The sequence below is a fragment of the Epinephelus fuscoguttatus genome, linkage group LG1, assembly GCF_011397635.1.
Source record: "Epinephelus fuscoguttatus linkage group LG1, E.fuscoguttatus.final_Chr_v1".
Classification (NCBI taxonomy): domain Eukaryota; kingdom Metazoa; phylum Chordata; class Actinopteri; order Perciformes; family Serranidae; genus Epinephelus; species Epinephelus fuscoguttatus.
The window spans coordinates 43067597-43093847 of NC_064752.1; the positions used below are offsets into that span (position 1 = coordinate 43067597).

General features: G+C 41.8%; 1 protein-coding gene across 5 annotated transcripts in view; it reads left to right on the plus strand.

Annotated features, from left to right (window-relative positions):
• The window catches only part of frmd4ba (FERM domain containing 4Ba), a 61332-nt gene that overhangs the window by 29663 nt on the left and 5418 nt on the right, over positions 1-26251 (plus strand). For all 5 annotated transcript variants that reach the window (XM_049587337.1, XM_049587306.1, XM_049587316.1 and 2 more), the window contains exons 3-19: positions 5252-5346; positions 5559-5651; positions 5989-6073; positions 7387-7443; positions 7849-7871; positions 12807-12890; positions 13651-13716; positions 14248-14305; positions 14940-15026; positions 21488-21564; positions 22132-22270; positions 24197-24338; positions 24443-24576; positions 24667-24783; positions 25201-25429; positions 25609-25665; positions 25774-25909. In XM_049587337.1, the coding sequence (XP_049443294.1) occupies positions 5252-5346; positions 5559-5651; positions 5989-6073; positions 7387-7443; positions 7849-7871; positions 12807-12890; positions 13651-13716; positions 14248-14305; positions 14940-15026; positions 21488-21564; positions 22132-22270; positions 24197-24338; positions 24443-24576; positions 24667-24783; positions 25201-25429; positions 25609-25665; positions 25774-25909 (1679 nt within the window). The remainder of the gene's footprint in view (positions 1-5251; positions 5347-5558; positions 5652-5988; positions 6074-7386; positions 7444-7848; positions 7872-12806; positions 12891-13650; positions 13717-14247; positions 14306-14939; positions 15027-21487; positions 21565-22131; positions 22271-24196; positions 24339-24442; positions 24577-24666; positions 24784-25200; positions 25430-25608; positions 25666-25773; positions 25910-26251) is intronic.

A 26251-nucleotide genomic window follows, 5' to 3' on the forward strand; every position in this document is an offset into this window, starting at 1 on the left:
AGACTGCTAAGATGAATAAAATGTTTTAATGAATTTGCTTTAGGTTAAAGCCTATGGTCTCTGTTTTAAGGTATGTTTAACCTATTAAGAGACAGAGACTGCTTAGTGGAATTAATGGGTTCAACTATTTAACTTTTTTATACTGAAGTTGTTATTGATGTTTCATGTTTTGCAAAATGTAACAAACTTAAAGGGATAGTGCACCCAAAAATGAAAATTCAGCCATTATCTACTCACCCATGTGCCGATGGAGGCCCTGGTGAAGTTTTAGAGTCCTCACATCCCTTGCGGAGATCGGCGGGGGGAGCGGCTAGCACACCTAATGGCAGACAGCGCCCCAGACTAACGTCCAAGAACACAAAATTGAATCCACAAAGTATCTCCATACTGCTTATCCATAGTGACCCAAGTGTGCTGCAGCCCCGACATAAGAAGTTGTTTGGAAAAACATCATATGAACTCTGTTTTTAGCCTCACTGTAGCCTGTAGCTCTGACTGCTTCTCTGTGCTCCGCACTCACATGTGCGCGCTCAATGTGATCGGTGATGCACGGTCTCTGAAGAGCAGCAGTCTCGTCACTACTGATGTCCAGATTCTCAAGTGCAGGCATCGCCAATTCCCAGTCTGAGCAGCAAAGACTTTCCTCATCTGCTGGCATTGCTTTGCATTTGAAACAACTACACCACCAGGTTTCCAGTGCTCGACTCCAGTATTCTGCGGCTGGCTGAGGGTCAGGCTCATGAGCTGCGGCGGCTGCTTCGTCCAGTAGCCTGAGTTCCGTCCGTATGCTCGGGCTCAAACAAATACGGCTCCACAAAGAAATGCTGTTCCTCCTCAATTTCAAAGTCTTCAGACATGTTGGGCTGTCCTTTGCTAAAAGACCGTAGTGCAAATTATCTTTTAGCTCTGTGGTTACTGTTGTCTCCCCCTGCGGTGCACGTGTCACGTGATGTAAACACGGGTGAGCAAAGCTCATACTTTCGCTGGTCGCGCGCAAGCGCGCACACGTGAGCATGGAGCACAGAGAAGCAGTCAGAGCTGCAGGCTACAGTGAGGCTAAAAACAGAGTTCATATGACGTTTTTCAAAACAACTTTTTATGTTGGGGCTGCAGCACACTTGGATCACTACGGATGAGCAGTATGGAGATACTTTGTGGATTCAATTTTGTGTTCTTGGACATTAGTCTGGGGCGCTGTCTGCCATTAGGTGTGCTAGCTGCTGCCCCCACCGATCTCCACAAGGGATGTGAGAAACTTCACCAGGGCCTCCATCGGCATATGGGATAATGGCTGAATTTTCATTTTTGGGTGCACTATCCCTTTAACAGCCTACATCAGGGGTAGGCAACCTTTACTATCAAAAGAGCCATTTTTGACCAAAAATAAAAAGAATAAAATAAAAATCTGTGTGGAGCTACAAAACATATTTTAGCCTTATAATGAAGGTAAAACAGCCTATTAAGTCCGAATTAGCCTATACTAGTAGATTAAATGAGCATTCATTAATATGTTTTACCACAAGGTGTCTCTATTTATGGTTATTTGGTACTTAAAGGGGAACTAATGTTTTTTTCAACCTGGGCCCTATTTTCTGATCTACTTTTGTCTAAATGAGTGATAAGATGTTCAATATTTGACATTTCTCCAGTACGAAGCTAGGGCTGACCTGCCTGCAGCCTGTGAGCGCATGCTATATTAAATAATAGGGCACTGAGACAGCGTCAAACAGCGTCAAAATACGTCCACTAAAAGTACATTTTTTTCACACAGATAGGCTTGGATTGTTAGTATAATTATCCGACAACATAACGGAAAGGAGAAATGAACGTCTGTGTTTACCTTTAGCTGGATTCGGACATGTTCCTCTGCCTGTTGCAATTTTAGTATATGTGCTACCGAAAGTAACACTGCTCCCTCTCTCTCCTCGTCCGCTCTTCAGTTTCAATGAGTTCTGCGGTCATCAAATTCAAATGGCTCATCCAGATCCAGCTGGTCAAAATCAGGTAAAAATTCAGCCATGACTACTCCAAACAGGGTAACTCCTCGCGTTTGTAAGGTCACTCCAGCGGGAACTTCCTCACGAGACGTGAGATTTCAGAGCCAGACTTTCACTCTCTGAGTGTTTTGACTTGCCACAACAAACATAGCTGAATTTTTACCTGATTTTGACCAACTGGATCTGGATGGACCGTATTTATTAGAACACGGACGTACACGGACGTACACGAATGCAGAGCTCATTGAAACTGAAGAGCGGACAAGGAGAGAGGGAGCAGTGTTACTTTGGTAGCACATATACTAACATTGCAACAGGCAGAGGAACATGTCCGCTGTCTGAGTGCCCTATTATTTAATATATCGCGTGCTCATGGGCTGCAGGCAGGTCAGCCCTAGTTTCGTACTGGAGAAATGTCAAATAGTGAACATCCTATCACTCATTTAGACAAAAGTAGATCAGAAAATAAGGCCCAGGTTGAAAAAAACATTAGTTCCCCTTTAAACTTTGTAGGAGCAGCTGTGAAAGCAAACAAATCTGTCCATGCACTGCTAAATTATCTTTCATTCAGAAACTTTTATTTTTTTGGATTTGGCATCCATAGCTAACCAGCTAGGAAGACTCAAGATGAGCCACTGCTATTGAGGTTCAACAAAATTTCAAGGAAAATGTGGCAGGCAGTAGATGTATTACACACATTTTAGTTTTTTAAATGTAAAAACTTTTTTTATTTGGTATATAAGCTTCATATTTTTACAGTTGGAGAGTGTAAGAATTTCTTTAGGCCTACAACATAGATAAATAGAAATTAATATGTTAAAAAAATAACCGTTATTCATATTCATGTGTCTCCAGAACGGCAAGTTTCCTATGCCTGGCTACATAAATGTACATAACCTATTGACAGGTGCTATTGAAATGAAGACTCAGAAGACAGCCAGATTCCATATTTTTGTGAACAATGCACTTCTTGTTCATTTAACATAACTGTTTTAGGTTTGGGTAAGGCTCCAAAAGACCTTGGTAAATTGTTAGCAGACACCTTTATCTGTTCAATTTTTTTCAATTTTATTTATAAAGCCCAGTATCACAAATCACAATTTGCCTCACAGGGCTTTACAGCATACAACATCCCTCTGTCCTTTGGACCCTCGCAGGATAAGGAAAAACTCCCCCAAAAAAACCCTTTAACGGGGGAAAAAAACGGTAGAAACCTCAGGAAGAGCAACTGAGGAGGGATCCCTCTTCCAGGACAGGAGGCAGCAGGAGGCATCTGGCAGGACCACGGCAGCAGCACAACCACACACGTCACGCTGTCCAGGCACCGCTGCGATATGAGTTAATCTGAGAGACAGTGGAGCACAAAGGCTCCGGAGAAGAAGCCGAGTTAGTGACATCCAGAATGGCCGAGTTAGCAAGATGCAGTAATAGAATATGAGAGAGAGAGAGAGAGAGAGAGAGAGAGAGAGAGAAAGAGAAGGAGAGAAGGTGCCCGGTGTATTATAGGGGGTCCTCCGGCAGACTAGGCCTAAGTCAGCCTAACTAGGGGCTGGTACAGGGCAAGCCTGAGCCAGCCCTAACTATAAGCTTTATCAAAGAGGAAAGTCTTAAGTCTAGTCTTAAATGTGGAGACGGTGTCTGCCTCTCGGACTGTAGCAGGAAGATGATTCCACAGGAGAGGAGCCTGATAGCTAAAGGCTCTGGCTCCTGATCTACTTTTGGAGACTTTAGGGACCACGAGTAACCCTGCGCTCTCAGAGCGCAGTGTTCTGGTGGGATAATATGGCACTATGAGCTCTCTAAGATATGACGGAGCTTGACCATTTAGAGCTTTATAAGTTAACAATAGGATTTTAAATTCAGTTCTGGATTTTACAGGGAGCCAGTGCAGAGAAGCTAAAACAGGAGAAATATGATCTTGTTTCTTAGTTCCTGTTAGTACACGTGCTGCTGCATTCTGAAGTAGCTGGAGAGAGGACTTACTAGAGCTACCTAATAATAGAGAGTTACAGTAATCCAGCCTTGAGGTAACAAAAGCATGGACCAATTTTTCTGCATCTTTTCGGGTCAGGATAGGCCTAATTTTCGCAATATTACGCAGATGAAAAAATGCAGTCCGTGAGGTTTGTTTTAAATGAGAATTAAAAGACAAATCTTGATCAAATATTACTCCGAGGTTTCTTACGGTAGTGCTAGAGGCCAGAGCAATGCCATCTAGAGAAACTATGTCATCAGATAAAGAGTCTCTGAGTTGTTTGGGGCCAAGAACAATAACTTCAGTTTTGTCTGAATTTAACATCAGGAAATTGGTGCTCATCCAAGTTTTTATGTCTTTAAGGCAGTTATGGAGTTTAGTTAATTGATTACTTTCTTCTGGCTTCATCGATAAATACAACTGAGTATCATCTGCATAACAATGGAAATTTATAGAGTGATTTCTAATGATGTTACCTAAAGGAAGCCTATATAGAGTAAATAGGATTGGTCCGAGCACAGAACCTTGCGGAACTCCAAAACAAACTTTGGTACGTAAGGACGATTCATTATGAACGTGAACAAACTGAAAACGATCAGATAAATAAGATTTAAACCAGCTCAGTACAGAACCTTTTAGGCCAATTAAGTGATCCAGTCTCTGCAGTAGAATTTGATGGTCAATTGTGTCAAACGCTGCACTAAGATCTAATAAAACTAGTACAGAGACAAGTCCTTTGTCTGAAGCAATCAGAAGATCATTTGCAAAATTTTAACTAGTGCTGTCTCAGTGCTATGATGCACTCTAAATCCTGACTGAAATTCCTCAAATAAGCTGGTCTGTGACTACTTTCTCAAGGATCTTTGACATAAAGGGAAGATTAGATATTGGTCTATATTTGGCTAACGCCTCTGGATCCAGGGTGGGCTTTTTTAGTAGAGGTTTAATTACAGCTACCTTAAAAGACTGTGGTGCATAGCCTGTTAATAAGGATATATTGATCATATCTAATATATGAGTGTTAACTAAAGGAAAGACCTCCTTAAGTAGCCTAGTTGGGATGGGGTCTGTTCAGGGATCAAATTAGTTTAATCACTGTTCAAGTAGTCTGTGAATAATGGAAGGTTATTTTATATCAATACAAAAGTGTCCCACCTGACCCCACTCTCTCCTACACTTGATTTTCACCTTCTGACAGTTTTTATTGTGTTTCACGGTGTTTAACACATGACTTTTGAGTTAGCAAACACATGGCTGTGTTTTAATCTAAACTTTCCAGCCCAAGCTGTTGTCCCGTGAGCTGTTGGATCTGGTGGCCTCCCATTTTAACCTAAAGGAGAAAGAATACTTTGGGTTGTGTTTCATAGATGACACGTAAGTACATTTCCATTTAAGGCATTTAATGAAAAAAGCGCTATGTCCTAGTGTGTGTTTGTGTTTTATTGCATTGCATTCTCTTTTAATCAAAGGGATTGGTTGATTTAGAACTAATCCTTGTTTACAGAAGCCTTAAGGGAGGACAAAAAAAGAAGAGAGGGACATTACGATAGCAGTAACACATGATTTGTTCTTGTATTCCTGATCAGTGGCCAGAGTAACTGGCTCCAGCTGGATCGTAAAGTCCTTGATCATGACTTCTCCAAGTCTTCAGGGCCTTTGGAACTCAAGTTCCTGGTGAGGTGAGTGCTCTCGCTTGCCAAATGTGGAATACTGCTGTGCTTTATCAGAAACATCCGTCCACACCGGTGATTGAAAACCTTAATGTTTTATATTAGACTGACTGGTGAATAGCAGAAGCCTATTACCAAGCACATTGGTGTATTGAGAGCTTCACAGCCTCCAAGACTTGTGCTGACCAGCAGGTGGCAGTGATGGAACACAGTTTAAGACTTGCTGCGTGTTGAGCTACTGTAAACTGAACAAGATTAAATCTGTGAATAATGCTGATGCACTGGCAAGATATGTTGACATTCTATTTCAAGCGAACCTTGCTAACCCAAAAAAAACTCTTCACAGGTTTTATATCGAGAAGATCACCTTCTTGAAAGACAACACAACAGTGGAGCTGTTCTTCATGAATGCTAAATCTTTAGTGTTTAATGTAAGTGTTGTAAAGCATTTATTATTTTAAAACTTGTGACACATATTCTAGTAGGCCAGTGAAATTGACATATGCTTTAGTTCCAGATCATTGAAAACAATAGCTGATTGCCTTATGGGAACACACATAATCCAACAATTGATCTGCCATCATTCTTAATTTACTATAGACTCATGAGGAACAGAGTTCATTCAGTCGATGGTTAGATGATCAATATGTTGCAAAATATTGTTCATGTGTCACACACAACATTGTGTGTCCATTGTTTTCCATAACTTTGTCCTCTTTTATCCCTATACTGAGTTTTTGTGCATAAGATTTATATGTGATTCGTAGCATGCTGTTTATTTAGGAAATATCTATCTCTGTAATTTCACAACATTTACATTTTTGAAACTCCTAAGATTTCCTACTGCTGCTGTATGTAACTGACCTCTCAAACACTGTTCAGTATGCTGCTTTCAAGTGCTGTTGGACATTTCACAATGTTACGCAAAGTTAATGATTCACTGTCATGCGAGCGACATGTTATTGTTAAAGCAGTTGTTTCGCATTTCATTCAAACAAATCACACAACAGTCATAGCATGGTGAAAAGTTAGAGATTCCGGCTATTATTTAGATAACATGAGGTTTGGGAAGTTTGATCACAGTGAGTTTAAAACTGATTGTGTAACTTAGTGTGAATAAGTTACGTTTACTCATTGACAAGAGTCGTAGTAGGACTAGTGATTCCAAGTGTTTCCTGGAAACAATTTGATAACATAGGTCAGATTGAAAGATTACTATTCGTGTCCGTCTAGTAATAAATGTTGTCAAATATTATGAAATGATAAAGTGGCAATCAGGTGTGCACAGTTTGATGGACTATTAAAACCCATGGACTAGTACTACGAGGAGCATGTGAATGCAGCATGTGATCAAACGTTGCAGTGCAGTTTCTTTCGCGGGGAGAGCAGACTGGTCTCCATGGGAGACGGAGACTGTTGAACCTGCTTTCGGACCGTACCACTTTACCGAGGGGGCTGTAGCTCCGACAAGACCTTCAACTAACCTTTCAATGCACCCGTGTGTGTTTTATCCGTTATAGAAAAAGTCGTGCTAACTCAGGTCCCGAAAAACTGAAGTAAACACACTTCACGGACAGTTTCAAACACCGTGTTGTCTCTGTGGCAGTGGTTCAGTCGGTAACGGTGGGACCGAGGTACGGGACGGGAAGATTTTGTCTCAAGTCAAGTGTTTAGGACAGGCTGCACTTTGTGTGTGCGTGTTTTCGCTAAAAAGACCCCATTAATTTTACCATTTTTACAACAGGAGACCATCGAAGTGGAGAGTGAAAATGTTTTCAAGTTAGCCGCATTCGCATTGCAGGTAAGAAAGAGTTTGTCGCAGGCTTTCTACACTGAAATTTTGTCACTCACCCCAAACGTGAATGAAGACGGTCGGGGGCAGCAACATTTGAAAACAGTTGTCTCTTGAGGTTACTTTGGTCGGGTGGGCTATTGTCAAAGAAACTATCTTCTTTAACGTTATATCAATAATGGCCTTTAAAATTTGAATGTACTTCTAGGCAGTGTTAATTTGAGTAATTACAGAAATGAAAATGTAGTCAAATGAAATACGTGCTCATGTCGTGTAACGTTAACTTTAGCGTTATCTTTGTTGCAGATTGTGCAGGTGGCTAATATTAGCATAACCGTTAAGTTACTGGGCAACTGAGTCAGTCTTACATTTCCATATACTGCTTTTACTAACTGAGTTATTTTTCTTTTTAAGGAGGCCAAAGGAGATTACAGCAGGTAAGAAGTTATTAAATTAAAACTTAAAAGCCCTTAATGAGATAAATGTAGAAAGGTGTTACCCATATGGTTTTTGTCGCATCAAGTTGACTTGTCATTTAAAAAGTATTAAATGTGCAGTAAATTAGCTGGGTAGGAAAGAGTAATGTGAACGAATAGTCACTTGTAAAGATGCTTTGTTTTTGTCTTTTGTAAGGTATCGTGTACTAGCCTTTTGATATTTTTCCTGCGCTGGTACACACAGACATCTATAAAGCTTTTCCTGAGTTCATGTCTGCAATTGAATGCAAACCCTGCACAATTTATTAAGTGTTTGTTTCTGTGCTCTGACAAGGAAGCAGGGTCTGGTTTGTCAAGTTGTTTGGTCAGTGCTCAGCTTACAAATGATGTGTGTAGCCAGTTAATGTTCAACTTGACTAGGTCAGATTTTAATTTACGCTGTACTTCCTTCAGTTAATAATTCCCTTGATTTGCTCTTGAAACATTGAACAAATGAACCCTTGCTGGCCAGCTGCCATCCACATGGTTCAAACAAATTGCCTTTAAAATCAGAACGCTTTTGTTCTTTCAGATTAATAGTGTTTACAGTTTTAACAAAGCTCTACAAAGGCAGTTCTTTTCTGACATGTTGCGATTGCATCACCTCTTAATAAATGTCACATAATCCTGACAAACGCAGCCTATATGTTGCTTGCACACATACATGGACATTGTGTGCATGATTTTGTCTGATGCTGGTGGGAGACTTTGTACACAACCTCGATAATCTGTTCACTAGTGGAGATAATGTTTTCATAGTGGGCTGTGCTCTCAGAGGCTTGACCTGCTGATAAGGTATGTTGTTTTTTTGCCAGCCGAAGGAATGAAGGGCATTGGCTGTAATTAGTAAACACAGCTCTGTCTGAGCTGAGTGAGTGACTGAGCAGGTTGAAGCAGCACAACCTGTGTGCTGTCAAAGTGCTTTGCCTCTAAAGGCCTCTCAGTCCATTATGTGAACACAAAGATTTGTGCCCGTGTATGGTTTGAATGGCAATACATGCAATGCTGAAAATGCAGTTTGACCCCTTGTCAAACCATTGCCTTTGTTCTTTTGCAAAGAAAGAAAGAAAGAAAAGAACTTGGCTGCATCTGCCTGTGCTCATTAAGCGCCCCATTATTTACAGGCATGATTGACCTGATAAATGTTAATTATTATTCATTGCAGCTTTAGTACAGATTTATGTCTCTAATGTTTTGAATCCAAACTGCTTCACCCTGAAGTGTAGTGTGCGGTCTGAACTTTCAGCTCATGTGGGTGTGGGGATAGGCTGTACTTTGTCCTGACTCTGAAAGCACAATACAAGACAACCTGCCAACAAATCTGGTAGAATCAGCGAGGACGGGAGTGTGTCCAAATTGAGCTGTCTTTTTTCTCTTTATTTGCACATTGCTACTTTCCCCCTGCTCATTCTGAATATGCTTTCTACACACTAGGTTGTAAGAATAACACACAATAGAGCTCTTTTCCTCAAACTTCAGGTGCTTGAACATAGCACTGGCTCAAATATCTAACACTATTGATATACTGGTGCATCCCCTGCTGTCTTGTGGCTGTGTTCCTGTCTGCAATGTCCTTTATTTCTACTTCTTTGAGAGAACAGGTCCGGTAAATCTCCTCATAAAGAATATAATACAAATGTGTCTGCTCTACACTGTATCAGCAAAGGGCCCTGGAGCAGTGAGATTAGCTGTGAAGGAGTTAGGGAGACCTCCTCCTCCCACAGCCAGCTGCCTTAAGAGGGATGAGCCAGACCCACTGTCCAATGGTAGACAACTTGGCGTCAGGAGAACTCACTGTAGTCGTGTTATTGTGGTAGTGTGGGCCAGCCCCCTGCTGTGCATTGAATTAATGCACCATCAGGTTTCACGTTGTACTTCTATCAGAATTCTTTCTTCTTCTTTGCTGTCCGTATTGCATTGTATCTGGTTCTTACTGTACTGATTTACACAACCTGCAGGTATAATCCATTGCTGAATGCAAGTTAGAACTCCTCTCTGAAGGTTGATGAAAGGGATTGTAGAAAACGTAGGAAATCACTGAAGTGATTGATGTCTTTAATTATGCTGAACAGTTTAAGCGTGCAGGGATTTTTTGTCTTGTACAGTTCAACTTAAAATGTAAGCTAAAAACATTCATGGTTTATGCCACAATATTTTGACTGCTTTAGTTTTAAATCACTTAGATTAACACAATGTCAGTTGTGTTCAAATTTGACCCTCATGGACCAGTATTACACCCAGACAGTTTTAGTCCTCAGTTCTATTTGCAGGTGTAGCCTGTAGTTAGTGGTTCATTCACAGCAACAGGCTCTCTCATTGTACTCCCTCTACAGTCACCATGTCTCAGCCCTGTGGAATAGCTGACACATGAGTATTATCTCTCCCCACGCTGGGTAGGCTGCACTGGGCTTGGCTGGGCTGGGCTGCACCGGGAGTAGGAATTGCCCCCACGCTGCAGGCTGTGGGGAGATAACAGACGTAGTAATGAATTCCAGATTGCTGACAGGGCAGCGTGGCTGTGGAGTAGATCACCCCGACAACGCCAGGCCCCAGCTCCCCATAAAATGTGTGCCATCAAACACGCGGCAAAGTGCCGTGGCAGCAAAACTCAGTCAACCTAGGAGAGGTAGCTACAGGGAAGAGTGATTCAAGTGCCTCTGCCCTTGCAGCGGCTCACCCTTATTTTTGTTTAGTAAGCTGATTCCCATAACTGGATCATTATGGTTCTGTCCTACCATGTCAGCGGCTGTTAAATTCTATTAATCTTTAAAGAAGACTTACATTGATGTTCAAGGTCAAATGGCTTGAAATCATGTACTACTTATTTTTATTATATTTAGGTTATTTTTATGGCTGGTACAATAAAGGTGGATGTTCTAATAGTTTATATCATGTATGGTCTGACCTACTCATTTCAGTTCTGTCTGAGAGGCCATGGCCTGTTTTGTTACAGTGCTGGGGCTTGTACAGTACTTTTCAACACATGGTGAGGCTGCCAAGTGCTTGTGAATGGCTTTTGTGCAGGTCTCCAGTGCACTGGTCCGCCAAGCCAGAGCCCTTTTTGTCCAGCAGAAACTGTAGACCCAGTGCTCCCTCCTACATGATGTTGGAGTGACTCATAGTTCACTATCATCGACCTTGACAGTGACAAACACCACAGTTTGTCTGCACAGATAGCATGGTCGGTTTCAGTGCTTATTACTGGAAACCTCTGTGTTTAACATTTTGGCAGAAGTTTGTGGGTGAGACCAACTGTACTTGTTGCATCAGTCATGATGTGATCATTAGCTCATCTGTGAAGGGGAATCAATATAAAGTAGTAAACCCAAAGTACATAGAATAACTATGGAGTGCATTACCGTTGAGAACCTGCATGAAATGGCTTTGATATTTTTGAAAAGATTTCTTGCCAAGCCCCTTAAAAGGCTCCCTATGACTTTAAGGCCCTGTATGTGCTTTTATAAATTAGGTCTGGCAAGACATGAGGGAAGCTCAAGTTTAGTCTTGGCAAGCAGAACTTCTCTTTATAGATAAGAAAGATGAAAACAATATCCTGACACTGCACCTTTTCTAAAGGTTTGCAAACATGAATTATTGCTGTCATGCCTTAAGATAGAAATTCAAACCACGCTGTGAAAGTACAAAACACGGGGAGAAATGTTTTCTACTCATTTTTAGACTTTGAGTTGAGATTCTTGAGTAAACATCTACCTTTATGATCCTTATGGTCCACATGCTGCTTTGGAGCGCTCAGTTTGGGTCGTTACAGGGAGCTATACATGTTAAAATGTAGAGATTCTCATATATAGTGTTGGGATGCAGTGATTGTGAAATTCGGGGCCGATACCAATGTTAAAAATACAAATTAGTTGTTATGGTGCATTCCATTTGCGCTAGGAAGTCAGATATTCAGAGTCATAAGTCAAAAAACATTTCAACTGGAACGCCCCCTGATGTGATGAGATTTCCAATTCTAAAGGTCAGAGGAACCTCACCAACCCCAAGCTCAAAATTCAAGATGGCTGCTCCACACATTATTATTAGTCACAGTTGTAGTAATATACTGTTTATTAGCATTTTTGTCATATTTGTGTCTCAATAAAACAGTCACACACGCAGTCCTGTCCAACTTCTATCTGTGGACATTATACTGTGGTGTTTGTATGCACAAAATACAGTGTAACGTGTTGTTATCAACTAGTGCTGATAACAATGGCCAACTTGGCTAGTACTGGTGTTGCTGAAAGATGCCTTGGTTTTACAACCTGTTGTACTGGAATTCAGTCAACTTGGGTGTGACACCATTCTCAGCTCTGACCTCCAACGTCTGAGGTAAATGGAAACACAGCATTAGTTGCAGCCACCAGCTGCTAACAGCTAACGTTAACTGGCTCCCCTCCTGCTGATTTCAACACAGATTGGTTGTTCACAATGTAGTATTATCATGGGAAATATAGGGTGCACCCACTCAGCCGTCCATAGCAGTTCACTGTGTTGTTTTCCTTGAAGACATCCCTGGGGAATATTTTTGTTAGTTCCAAAACCCTTTTCTATTGTCCCCAGGATGACATTGGTCTAAATCCCTGCTTTCTAGCCTGTGCAAAATTGATGTGACACAACAGAAAAATATCAGCTGCTCCCATCGGTGAATGTCATCTTATGTGCTGATAGGTGGATGGCAGTCAATAGGGCGAATATTGACTGATACCAATGTTTCGCCAATAACACTGTGCATCCCTAGTATAGAGGACTTAGTAATTGGACCATGATAACTCATTTATCAACAGTGTACATTTGGTGTTTTGTCGTGTCTCTTCCTGCTGTAAAGCAGAGATGAGTAATTAGATGAATGACTAAACTTGCTGTTCTTAAAATTTGTATATGACCTTTTTTCAGTGCTGAGACTGCCAGATCAGACCTGAAGCAACTCCCACTTCTGCCCACCAGAGTATTACGGGAGCACCCATCTCTCAATTACTGGTAAGTTAGAGGGGTGAGTGTTTTGGGATCACACACCTATAGACAGTTGTGGTTCAACCATTGTAACAGCGCTTCCTCTAAAAAATACACTCACAGTTCAGCTGTTAAATCACCTCAGTGATCCGTACCACTGGATTATACAGAGCTGTGATTTCCCCAGAAGAGCAGTTTTGGGTGGTACAGTGTCAGACCTGCCTGGTTCTTGGCAGATTGTTTTGCCTCTGATGAGGTGACTAATTAATGCCTGGGTTGTGTTAATTACGTTTGCCCATTAGCCCCGCGAGAACACTGGGAGGTGTTGACAGCCACTGGCTATCTAAAGGATTGCTGTCTGTCTCCTCAATTCATGCTGCTGTTTTTGCTCCTCTGCTTGCCCCTCCTCTTCTGGATAAACAGTCATCTGAGGCTGCTGCAGCCTCTAAAGCGGCTACATACAGTGTAATATCCAAATTAAAATTATAGTCTTACGGTGCATGGGTGAGCACATGGACACGTCTGTCTCTCTGTGTCTGTTAAGCCGCAGTGAGTTTGCGGTCCCACTATGCTATTAAAAGGGATGATTACAGTGGGAAGTAAATGGGATGCATTTGCAGGAGAGGTAGATGAGAGCCATCAGCAGGCCAGTAGGCCAGACTGCATTTTCTGCATGAGCAGACAGAATGTGTGTCAAAGAAAGAGCCCTCTCACACAATCCCTCTGTGGCTGGAATGTGCAACACTTGATGGATTATTCATTAAATGTTTTATCTATCCATTTGCAGTGAGGACAAAGTGATTGAACACTACAAGAAACTGAAAGGACTGACCAGAGGACAGGCCATTGTGCAGTAAGTTAAAAACAACTATAATATGTTTGTGATTAAAATGATTTGAGTTTGGTAAGTTAACTTTTGTGCTCATTATGCACTGCTCCTTCTGATGCCTCAGTTCTCCAGCACCTTCACCAAGCCTTCCTTTTTGACCTCATATGTCTGCACTTTGGTGGTGGCTGTTGTTGTTAGGGGTGGCTGTCACCATGCCAAAATGTGTCATTAATTAGAGGAGGTGCTCTTAGAGTAGGCAGCCGGCCAGCCTTGAGAGGATGTAAGTCCTCCACTGTGTTTTTCCTGGGACTGTAACTCAGAGCAACCCTGGGTCATTTACACTCCGATGATTTGTGCCCTTGAACTGATCAATGGACTCCCCCTTTCTCTGTCATGGCCCTGAAACAAATCGATCAGCTTGTCACCAGAAATGACTGTGGCTTCTCAATGACTGTAGCTTAAATCCCACTCTGTCTGTTGAACAACAGCCACGGGTTGACAGTGATGAAGTGTAAATGGAAGAATTCCTGTTCACCTATTCCTCTTTCTCTGAAGGTATCTGGCCCTGGTGGAGTCACTGCCGACATACGGAGTCCATTATTACCAAGTGAAGGTAACAGTGGTGCCCTGAGTCATAAAGTAGCTTAACCTTTGAACAAGCCTCTGTCAACATGCTGTCTTCATTTCTTTCTTCATCTAATCTAGCACATCAATCTAACCTTAATTCACTTAACTGTTAAACATTTTTGCTTGATGCTTTAATCATGAGGCCTTTTCCTTTTAAAAACTCTGTGCTGCAGCTAAACCAGCAAAACGTGTATGTTACTGTAGGGACCGTTAAAGTGGGATAAGAGAATACGAACTGCCTTAGTACAGAATTGCACTGTATGTAATTCAAAATGATTAAGTCAAAATCCAGTAAACCCTTGTAGCACGTTTCATTTAGCATGTATAAGTGATTCCTCCAACTTTCCCTGCTTTTACTTCCACCCTCTAACTTTCCCCAACCAAATCTTATTAAATCAAGGTGTCTGAGGAGATCAAACAGTGGCGTTAAAACGACTCAGTCAGGCTTGCAGAGATTTTAAGGCCTTCAATGTATTTGATGTCTTCTTGTGTTGCTATTGCTGTGAGCCAAATGGGGTAATTGCTTTGGTAACAGGCCTTTTTTTTTTTCAAACTCCCACCAATAAAGCTACCTCTAATGAGTGGCGGTGCTGTGTGTATGTGTATGTGCTTTCATGCAGGACAAGCAAGGAATACCGTGGTGGCTTGGAGTCAGCTACAAAGGCATCGGCCAGTACGATTTGCAAGATAAGCTGAAGCCGAGAAAGGTAGGTTGACCTCTTTTTACAGCTGCTTGATTTGCCTGAACTGTGTGAGATTACATTTGAAAAGTTGTTTTGTTTTTCAAAGCAAAAGGTCTACCACATGAAATGCATTTTCTTGTTAGTTGTTTACTTTCGTGTAGAGTTTTTTCTTATCCATGTCAGCAAGCTAAGGTTACAGGATTGCATATGTCATACAAATTGTAAAGCCTTTTGGGACTAACATGGGGTTTGGCCTTTGTTAATAAACTCAACTTGCTTTTCTTACAGAAACATTAAATACTCAAACAGGTAAAACACACTTATTTTTTGAAGTTACTTGCTTTTAACTTCTTGTGGAAGTGTGTATCATTGAGTACTTTTATATAAATACTTAAATTGCTGGTTGAAAACACAGCTTTCATCACAGTGCCTCTTGTTAGCTGGTTAATGATCCATCCACACTGTAAACAGGCATAATTAAGACCCTGGTTCCCATGTCAGTCAGGAGAAAGAGGAAGACAGATGGGGAAAATATTTGGGAGTATCAGCATGCGCTGTGTGAAGTCAAGGCTGTTAGTGTAAAAGAGCAAATACAGTACACTACTAGCAACAGTGGAATGAATGGAAGTCTTGAGAGTTGAGAAAATGCAAGTATGTAAGTGTCTAAACTTATCTTTTTAAACAATTAGCATTTAATTTACTTTGACCTTTATTCAGGCAGAACCAATTAAAAAATCAGACACAACACCAAAATGTTAGCTAATGCGAGTTGGGTGCAACAGTTCTCCCAGTTGTTCCCCTCTCTACTCCCACCTACTTGTGTGAGTCCGAAGAAAATTGAAACATCACTTCAAAGACAACACAGCTTAGCTTACTGATCGCCTGCAGCCGCACTTTTGGAGTAGAAGAGGCGCAGCCATGATAGATGTTAGCTTGGGAACCCCTGGCAACAAGCCGAAAAGTCCATCGTTTGTAGTTTTACCCTCCAACAACTTTATCCTCCACTTTGTTAATCCACCAGCAAACTGCCCGGCTCCCAGGCTGTCCATCCCTGGGAGCCGACTGCAGCACACCAGCCAGACTGTGGAGGTAACTGCCATTTTCCCAGTAGAGCACGGCTCAGTCCTCATATTCCGGACCAAACCGAGCCTGGTCCGAACCCAACAGCCTTTCTGACAGTGTGTAAATGACCATCAAAAGGTTGCTGTTACGCACAGTCAAACATGCACACACAGCAGCGCAGCACAGCACACACACTCAAGTGAAGCAGAGCCTGTGTTGGGTTCAGGTGTTGTCACATAAGTAACAAATTCCAGCACTTGAATAGGCCATAGCACAACAAAGCAGCATGTCAAGTGAGCCGAACCTGAACCGAACCCGAGCAAAATTTCTGATTTGTTATCCGAACCCGGATGCTATTATATTATTATTTTATCAGTGGAATAAAATGGTCTCAAAATAAAATATAATTGTTTATAATCACAGTTATTTCTGGGATTGTAAATTGTCCAACAAAAATAGCATGAAAGGCCTAGACATAACTTTCTTAAGCTTATGGTGGATATTAAGCTACTCCTGTAGTCTGCAGAGGGCCCGTCATGTGCTTGTTATAGTGCACCTGTGAATACAGTATGCTTTTTACAAAAAAGTAAGGCTCCTGTACCACAATGTTTGTACTTGCATCTGTGATTACCCTCCCCTTTGTTTGAGAGGTGTTATGTGATTATGTCCCAAGCAAGCATTTCTCCCCAGCCTCTTTCATTAGACTCGTCATTGCTGTTGTTACATGGCAGGAACCTGTTGACTTAGCAGGGTGTGCTGTTACACCGAGGCATTCATGTGCATAGCCACAGTTCGTCTCTCCCCGACCCTCCAAGAGGACGGTGTAATTATGGCTCTCTGTGGGAAGCATCAGGCCTCTGGGACTGGGGTTGGCACTCTGCCAGGGGGTTGGTGTGTGTTTGGAGTTGGGGGACAGCAGTGAGGGTGTTGGGGTGCTGAGAGGGTTCAAAACTAGTCTGCCTTCTCCAAATCAGTTACATGAAAACCTCTCAAGAGTTGGCCGCTGTGGGGAAAAATGTTGCCTTTTTAAATGACCTTTTTGTTGCTCTAACTGATAATTGGAAGTGTATGGCTGCTTTCCTTTTGCCTTGGAGGGAGTCCTCTCTATGTAGTGAATGTAGATAGTGCTTCCTGCCTCAGCTCACAGCCCCTGTATTCAACCCAGCCCATCCCTCGTTGCCCTCTGCCCAGCCCCTCTCAGCAGGCTGCATTCATTATGGTAATGTATGTGTGTGAGTCTTGGAGGGAACACAATTGATCAAACAATACAAACCAACTATCTGTTTAGGGGGCTGGGGGCTAGATTTAGGGGTAATAGGAGGTCAGCAGTTGTGTAGTTTTTTTTTTTTTTATAAATATGTTTTTATCTTTAAGTTTTGTAAAAATCATTGAAAGACGCTGCCGAAGCTTAACCTCACATTATCTTCTCTGCATGCATGCCAGTTTCATCACTCCATATTGAAAAGCCTGGGCCTCAAAAGCCCACTCTCCCTGCTGTGTTTGAGAGAAGTGGCACATTTAGTAATGTGAATACCCTGTCATTTCCATTACGGGTTGGAGCAGTGTATGTAAGTATGCACTGTTGATACAGATAAAGGGCACAGGCTATTTATTTCAAAGATCTGGAGGGGACAAAGAATGAATAAAAGATGCTAAAAGGAGAAACAACATTTTATTTAGGATGGGGAAACCTTCATGAAACTTTTTAATTACGGAAAACAAATTTAGGACCAAAACAGTGCTGCATAGACATGAAAAATGTGTTTTCAGGACTTGCGATGGGACTGAGGCAGATGGCAAGTTAAGATTTAATTCTTCCTGAATTAAACCAGCAGGTTTCTCTGTCTCTTGCTCTCTGTGTGTCGCTCAGGCTCTCTCCTAGTGAGTAATGAGACACTCTTAAAGACCACATGCTGGGCTACATGTATGATGAGCCAGCAGTTCCAAAATAAATCTCCAGTTTATTATGGGTGACAGTGTCAGTGGGCAATAATGACATGATATGAGAGAGCTGAAAGAACTGCTCAGTGTCTTTAACTAAAAAGAAAGTTAAAAGGAAGTTTTAATAAAAACTGAGGAGATCCTTTCCGCTTGTCATTTTTATGTTGATTAAACTCACCCCTTCACAAATCTAAACAGAATAAAGATCCTTTCCTCCTTGTCACAGTTTTACAACTTAAAGTAGTACGTCATGTTGTGGAAAGGTACAGTGTTGCCAGCCAGCCAGATCCAGTTGACGTGTTATGCAAAGGGTGGGGCAGATCTTTTTCTGTACGGGCGTGTGAGTCAGAGCCTTTAACACATTTTTCATCCATGTATGATTTTGTGGACTCGTGGCCCTGGGGGTCCTTGGGTTGTGGGTGTGAGCTGGATCTGAACAGCCTGATCCCATCTGAAACCACAGGCATTTCTGGCTCACTTCCACCTGCCTGTAATGAAATGTTTGGCAAAAACAAGGGAGATGTAAATACTAAAGATAGAAGATACAGAAATTCTGTGTAGTCACTCAAATCATAAGTGTACTGTTAAACCAGTGTTTCCTTTTAAGAAAATGGTTACTTCTCTACTTCGGCGCTTTATCGATGAGTCTCTGTTTCTGCAGAATGATTTCTCAGGTAGACAACCCCAATGGATCAGCTTTTAGGAAAATGATGTAGAAAAAAATCCATCTGTATACACTACAGTAACATTTGAAGTTGTTTTTTGTAATATGACCCAAGCTAGGTCAAGTTTAAGAAGAATAAATATGGATCCCAACGCTAGTTTTTACACTGAAGCAATTATAAATCTGATTCATACACAGATAAAGGACCACAACCTTATTATTATGAGTCTGTCAGGCATCTAAGAGACCAGGAAGTAAGACATTCAACCTGCATGTTGCTCTTTAAGAGGACTGCTTGTGGTCTCGTGATTGTAGAGATTGAGGTGTGTCAACATCCTTGAAATATTTTGGCAGCAGTCTTAGCAGCAGTCACAGGAGAGTCCTCTCATGAGTTTCATCAGTGTGCTGTCACACAGGTGTGGAGTTTCTATTCTAGGAAGAATGGGCCAGTGAAAATGTATATCTATTGTCTCAACCTTCGTTATCTGTCATTACAGTGTAAATGATGCTAGTGAAGGTGACTACAAGGTGAGAATTGGGGTCCCCTTTACGTTGGGATGAGCTTTTAGAAAGTGTCCTGCTGGGTGGTTCCCATTGTTCTTCAAGTACTATTATTTTAATTTCACTGGAAGGCTGACTGTGTAATGTCTACGACTGTAAAGACAGTGTTGGCATACTTTGACAAGAAATAAAACGTTTGCATTCAGTGTTGCCATGGATAATAAAGGGCTCCTACGGTCATGGAAAAGCTGGAGAAAGTTTTGAAAAGTCATGGAATTTTGTTGTGTGTAATGAAATTGTCACAGTAATCTTACATATCATAAAGCCAAATATATTTTCTGTAGCTGTTGACGTAACATAGTTCTAATATGTCGATGTGTGACGTTCATTTACTATCGCATACATCTCTCCATTTTCTCCTTGCAAACCATTTCTCCCTCCATTTATGCCAGCTAGCTGAAATGATGAAAACATCAGGCAGGTGGGGCAAGAAAAATGGTCATTGTGGGTCCTTGAAAAGTCATGGAATAGTTTTTATATTTTGTGCATGAAAATGTGTGGGAGCCTTAAAACTTCTACATTTGAAGTTCATAGAACATCAAAGTTTCCTGTAAAAGTCTACGCAAAGACGGATTAACCATGTAGCTTTAGGTGTCATGCTTGTTGGCTAGTGTTAGTAAAAACATAGGACATAATGTTTCATTTTGCCAGTTCAAGTGGCCTGACAGAGTGCTCTTTGGCCACATTATAGCAAAGTGAGCCCCTGCTATTAATGATTAGACCATAGTAGCAGATTCCTGACATGTTTGCCCTGGTGGGGAAGATGGTTTTAGTGGATTCAGCCACACAGCAGTGCTTTCCGTGGTATTTACAATATGAAAAGCAGAGGAAGTTCCCAGATGGAAGTGCAGTATTCAGAGTCTGTGCAGGATTGATCACTTAGCTGTGACTGCCAGGAAGTAGAGCAGAGATTAAAAGTCTGCAAACCAGGAAAAACCTAGCCTAGCAAATACTTGTGAACAACCTGCTCATCTGGTCTGACTAAAAAGGAAGTGAGTTGTTTAGCAGAGGGAGAGAGAAAGAGAGGGAGCAGTGCAGAGCAGAGCCTTGAAGGCAGCCTGAGGTATCTATGATGTATCTGTGATGTCAGAGGAGGGGGGTGGTTAAAGGGGCGTGTACATCTCAGCTGAAACTCTTGCAACACCTATCTGGCTGCCTGAGAACAGACAAGAGAGAGTATTGTTCGAGGAAGCTCAAGCCCTGTGGGAAACTCAAAGTCAAAGGATTCAGTACAAACCCAGGAGAATTCAGCAGGGATTTGATAAGTGAAAAAATACCCTTCACGGTAAGCCTTTTCATTGTGTCCAACTATTACCTGTCCAGCTGCTTTAAATGGCCAGTGGGTTTTGATGTTTTATTTTCTCCTTGTGCTCCTGTGAATGTTTTCTTTAGTGTGGTATTGTACCTGCTTTATAGGACCTGGATACAGGCACTCTGTCACTGAGTGAAGCACACTGTTGTAAAGGAAAATATGAAATGTGTTCTAGTTGGTGTGTTGGGTATAATATATGCTCAGCAAATATGTTTGTCCCAGCAGAAGGGGCGATGTGTCAGCTTATTGTGATTCCTTACCACAGTTTCTCTCAGGGTATGAGATGTGTAATGTGTATTTGTAGTTCAGTTACTGAGGTTGTTACCTTATAGTATGGTATCAGATAAAACAGCAGTTTATAAATTCTCTCCTACATTGATCTCAGCCCCACTGTTGTGTAGAGTCTTTTCTTTCCACCAAATGAGAGCAGGGAGGAGTTGTTCACAGGCAAGTGGCTTTAAATCTGTTTAGTGAGCCCAGTATCAGCGGAGCAGATGTTTCATTCTGACACAGAGAAGTCCTGCCTCTGAAATGAGAAACTGGCCTGCCGCCTGGCACGATTCTGCTCCCTGCAGTTGCAGCAGCATTATAATTGCTCCTGTGTTAGCCCGAACGTACACCTGACTGGTTGGCCCGCTGAGCCCCATTCACAGCTTCAGCTGTTTTGTTGTTTCTGCTAATGTTGCAAGTTAACCAGAACAAAATGGTGCTAAAAGGCCTGCTGCTGTTGCTGACACAAAGTGGGTTGGGGAGCTTCTACCTTTTCTGTGGAAACTGATGCGACTGTGTGTATTTTACAGTCTTTGCGTATCAAGTGACGTTTCTGTTTATGTAGTGCAAATCCACATTTTAATCAATAGTCCTGTGTTAGCTTGTGTACTCAGTGATGTGTAATGTCTCCCTCCCCTCCCCCCTGTCTGCCAAACTGTCTCTTTCTCTCTGCAGTTGTATCAGTGGAAGCAGTTGGAGAATTTGTATTTTCGCGAGAAGAAATTTGCTGTGGAAGTGAACGACCCACAAAGGTCAGAGAAACCAGCAAACAGCTTAACCTATCTCAGCTGATCTTAATAGGTCCATTAGCTGTTTTTGAAGTGTTCCTATTTTAGTTGCTGCTTGCTTCAGATGTCCTTATCCTACACCTTACACACTGTGAAGGGCATCTGCAGCCAGTGGCCCATTGAGAGCACCATGTTAATAGCTGTGGCTTGTCTGTGAAATGAGTGTTTTCCTGCTGTTTAATGGCCACTTTATTATTCTAAGGTTGGTATAAGACCTCGTCTCTCACACAGGCTTTAATGTGACACTTTCAGCCTCTAAAGCTGTTATTAAATCCTACTGTCTGTTTCAAAATGAGTCTGATGTTGCGGCTCGTCTGCTCTTCAGTATATTATTACACAAACACCCACAAATTTAATTGGACAAACGTTTTTTTAAGAACTCTTTTCTAATCTTTGCTTAACACTTTTTTTTTATCATAATTAAAGCCTTGTTTATTTACAGTCGGCTGCTCAGTGTTTTTATTGCTGCTGAACAGATTTGCTTCTTGGATCAGCACAAATACTGAATGTTTGACTTGTTCTTTTCTACAGAAGAACAGTGACCAAGCGAACTTTCGGACAGACTGGTCTGGTTATCCACACATGGTATGCCAGCCACTCTCTGATTAAAACCATCTGGGTGATGGCCATCAGTCAACACCAGTTCTACCTGGACAGGAAACAAAGCAAAGTGAGTGTCTGTTTTCTCTTCACTTCACTTTACTTCGGTCACATTTCCTGCCAACTCAAATGTAGAAACAGTCGAGTAATCTAGGGCTTGACCGGTGTAGAAAGCTTACCTCATGTTGAGTTACACGCATAGGTGACCCACCTGCAGATCAGGGTCAGGTGTCTGTGTGTGTTAGGGAGGTCCCATGGGGGGAAAGCATTGCTGCCGGAGGAGCAAATTAAAAGATTGATGTATATAATGTGTTTGTGTTCTTCACAGATCATTTTGTCAATAATGACCCTACTGTGAACTTAATTTGGGGTGATGACATTTATCATCATTTGGTCGTTTTCACCAAAATTAGACTTGAGGCAGATTAAAACATACTGAGCCTGTCTTTCTCTTTTAAAGGGTTATTGTCTAAGTGTCACAGCATGGTGCAGTGGTGAGTGTGCATCATGTGATGCACTGCCTGATCCATATCCCATGCCTGTGTTGAAGCTTAATAAAGGGATATGACAGACCAGTTGTAATTTGAATAGGTCCTGTGCTGATCAGCTTGATGTTGGTAAATCATTGCATCCTTAGTTTAAAAGGATTAGAATTGCTTTTCTCTATTGAACCTGAAGAAACAGGCGGTTAGGTAGCTTAAGGGAATACTTCACCCCCTCATGACCCCCAGTGTGTATGTCAGTTACTCACCCTGTGTTGTGATGAATTTGTGGAGAAAACTTTGTTTTTCTCGCATCCCTCCACAGTGCACGATGAATCCAAAACCAGAAAATTCTTGTTAAATTTTAGTCTATTTAGACTATCACACAACTCATGCAGTATAAATTAAGTGTCAATTATCCATTCATATGCTCAGTACCCAAACACATGCATTTTCACGAGGACCTTACAATTTAAAACACTTCCACATAAACAGTCTGACATACAGGGAATAGTGCACGTGAACTGTTTTTGCGCTAGGGTGTTTTAAATATTACAGTTTTAGCAAAAATACATGTGTTTGGGAAGTACTGAGCATAGCATAACTGCAAAACTGTATTATTCTGTATGAGATGTAAGCATTTGTGAAGGGTTGCTTTGATACAGTTTTGCTGTTGTTAAACAGGGTCTCCAATAACTTCAGTTAAACAAGCAGTTTCTGTATTCTTTGTTCACTCTTGAGGAATGCGAGAAACAAAACAAAAAAATCCTGGATTCAATGTAACACAGTAACTGTAATTTACATACATTTGATCATTTATGGGGTGTAAGTATTCCTTTAAATTGAAAATGCACGGCAGCCTGTAATCTGCTTATATAGTAGGCAGAATGATAGAGTGGTATTATTATTATTGTTATTATTATGCCTATTTTTGTCTTTTCTGTGGCTTAAGAGGAAAAAATATTCAATTCAAAGTAAACTACAATTTGCCCTAAAAGATTTAAAGTGTTTTGTTTGGAAGGGATACATATTTTACGCCCACGCCATTGACATTAAATAGGAGAAGACAGTGTGTTCTTAGCCCAGACCCTTGAGCGAGTGTTAAAAGTTGTCCACATGCCCTGAAGATATACTTGTGGTCCATGGCTTTGTGTTTATGATGCATATTTGCTGAGCATTGAGGCTATAATACATTATGAGTAGTGTGCGATGCACAGTTCGTGGGGTAGATGGATGAGTGTGAGTGTGAGTGTGTGTGTGGCTGCAGTCAAATGAGGTTATTCAGCCACTGTCTCCCTCAAAGGCAGATGGTGTGTCAGTGCTCATCCAGGAATAGAGCCCACACTGATTGATGAGAGAGCAGTGCGCTTTGAGTACCAAGCATGCAAATGGAGCCGCCACTATCACAGTGCGCTATCATTAAAATGAAGTACACACAATCCCTCCCTCACTACTCTTTTTCCTCCTCCTTGTCCCCATTTCCTTATCCTGACTGTCTCATCTCTACTCTACAGACAAAGATGACCACAACCAGGAGTTCAGGTGACATCGCCATGGACCTCACAGAGATCTGCGCCCCGCGGATCACCAAACTCTCCAGCATTGAGAGCAGAGACCAGCTTATCATGGCCAGCAACGGGAGCCTCATCTCAGCTGGTAAGCAGAGAGTTAATCAGCTAATGGCTTCTGTTCCACATTAGAACTATGAGTGATGATTTATTGCTGTAATTTGTAGTTAATCGGACGTGTGCTTATTCCAGGTTCTGCTGACTCCGAAGTCAGCGAGGAACAGAAGAAAGAGAAGGTTGCCGAGTTGAAAAAGAAAGAAAAGGACCTTCAAGACACACTGACACGGAAACTTGAGGAACTGAAGAAAATCTGCATGAGAGAAGCCGTGAGTATCTCTCTCAGTCTGTTACTTTTCAGTGATGGGTTAAAACGTCCACACACTCAGCTGACTGTTGGCTGTTGTTCTCATTTGCAGGAGCTTACCGGCAAATTGCCTAAAGAGTATCCCTTAGCCACAGGTGAGAAGGCTCCTCATGTGCGCCGCCGCGTTGGGACGGCCTTCAAGCTGGATGACCTGTTCCCCTATGATGAGGTTAGCTGTTGTTGTGTTGTGATGTGTTTCTATTATGTAATTTAGCATGTCACACTTTGTTGAAACACGGTTCTTACACCACTGTCTGTGTTCACCTAGAGATCGTTTAAATCATTTGACATTTTGATATGAGTTTTAAGAGTTCCATATGTATTTTGAGGCTTTCATCACATAATGCTTTCAGTGAAACATTTGATGTGTGTTATAGCTGGTTTCCTTCTGCAAGTAAATTTGGAAAATGAATAGGAATTATGATATATATATGAAACTGGCAGCGCACTGAAAATGAATGCTTTCACATATATTGTGTCTTGGAGAGGTTTGAAGTCTGTGTCTTTGTTTAGAGCACCCCAGCTGACAGGATCTATCTTTATTTTTGGGAAATTCCCCGTTAACTGTGTGCGTGTTTCCCTGCAGGACCCACATCTGAGGAATCTAGAGAGCAGGTTCGCCTTGCAGCAAAAGATCGTGGAAGCAGCCATAAAGTTATCCAACGAGGGCGACCTCTGCAAGACTGTGAAGAAAAAGAGGAGAAACAACTGTCTGGATGCAATGAGGAAGCTGGAGGAGATCGAGAGGGAGATCAATGCTTACAGGATCAAGAAAGGAAAGAAACCCACTCAGAGAGCCTCACTGATCTTAGCAGGTAAATGTCATCAGCAGTTTCAGTAAAAACTATACAAGCTTTGCTCGCAAATCAAAGCTTATTTTTAACAACTGAGAACTTTTTGACAAGTGGTAACTGATTGAAAAGTCTGTCACTTTCTGTGGAAAGTGGAATATCAGAGGCGTCTCTGAGGACCGTTTTCTCTCTCCTGTCACCAGATGATGTCAACCCTTCAGACCTCAGCTCTCTGTCTGACAGCCTCACTCTGGATGATGGTAAGTGCCCAGGCATAGCCGTGCTCAGTGTACATGTGTTTACTCCCTCCTCCCTCATTCAGTGCATTTTAGATCAGTTTTAACCAAGTAATCACTTTAATCTCCCAGATGATGAGCTCACTTCTCAGAGGCAGCGCTCCAGATCGGTCCAGTATTCCCCAAGACCACACCACGCAGAAACATTGGACATCCACTACAACAACGACAGACGGGCCTCTGCCAATGACCAGCATGCAGACAGCAGGTATACAGCCAGCACCAACACCTTAATTAATATTTGAATTTCCAGTGTGTCTGACAGTTGTTTTCGTAGATGCCCTAAGCACAGAGCTAGTACAGACCTGCAGGGTAGATCCAGAACTACATTCCTGCCAGTCACCTCCTCCCTACTTCTCCTGCCTCTCCAACAATCTCCCCCTTATCAGCCCAATGCACCGGCTTTAAAAATAGATGGAAAAGAACATGTCGCTGCCTGTGAAGGAGCAGACAACAATTCAAAGCTGAGAGAGGAAAAGGGAAACAGGAAAGTGGCCCTGGAAACTTAGTTTTAATGGCAGCTACTTGTGGCTGTTTACAAAATTATATG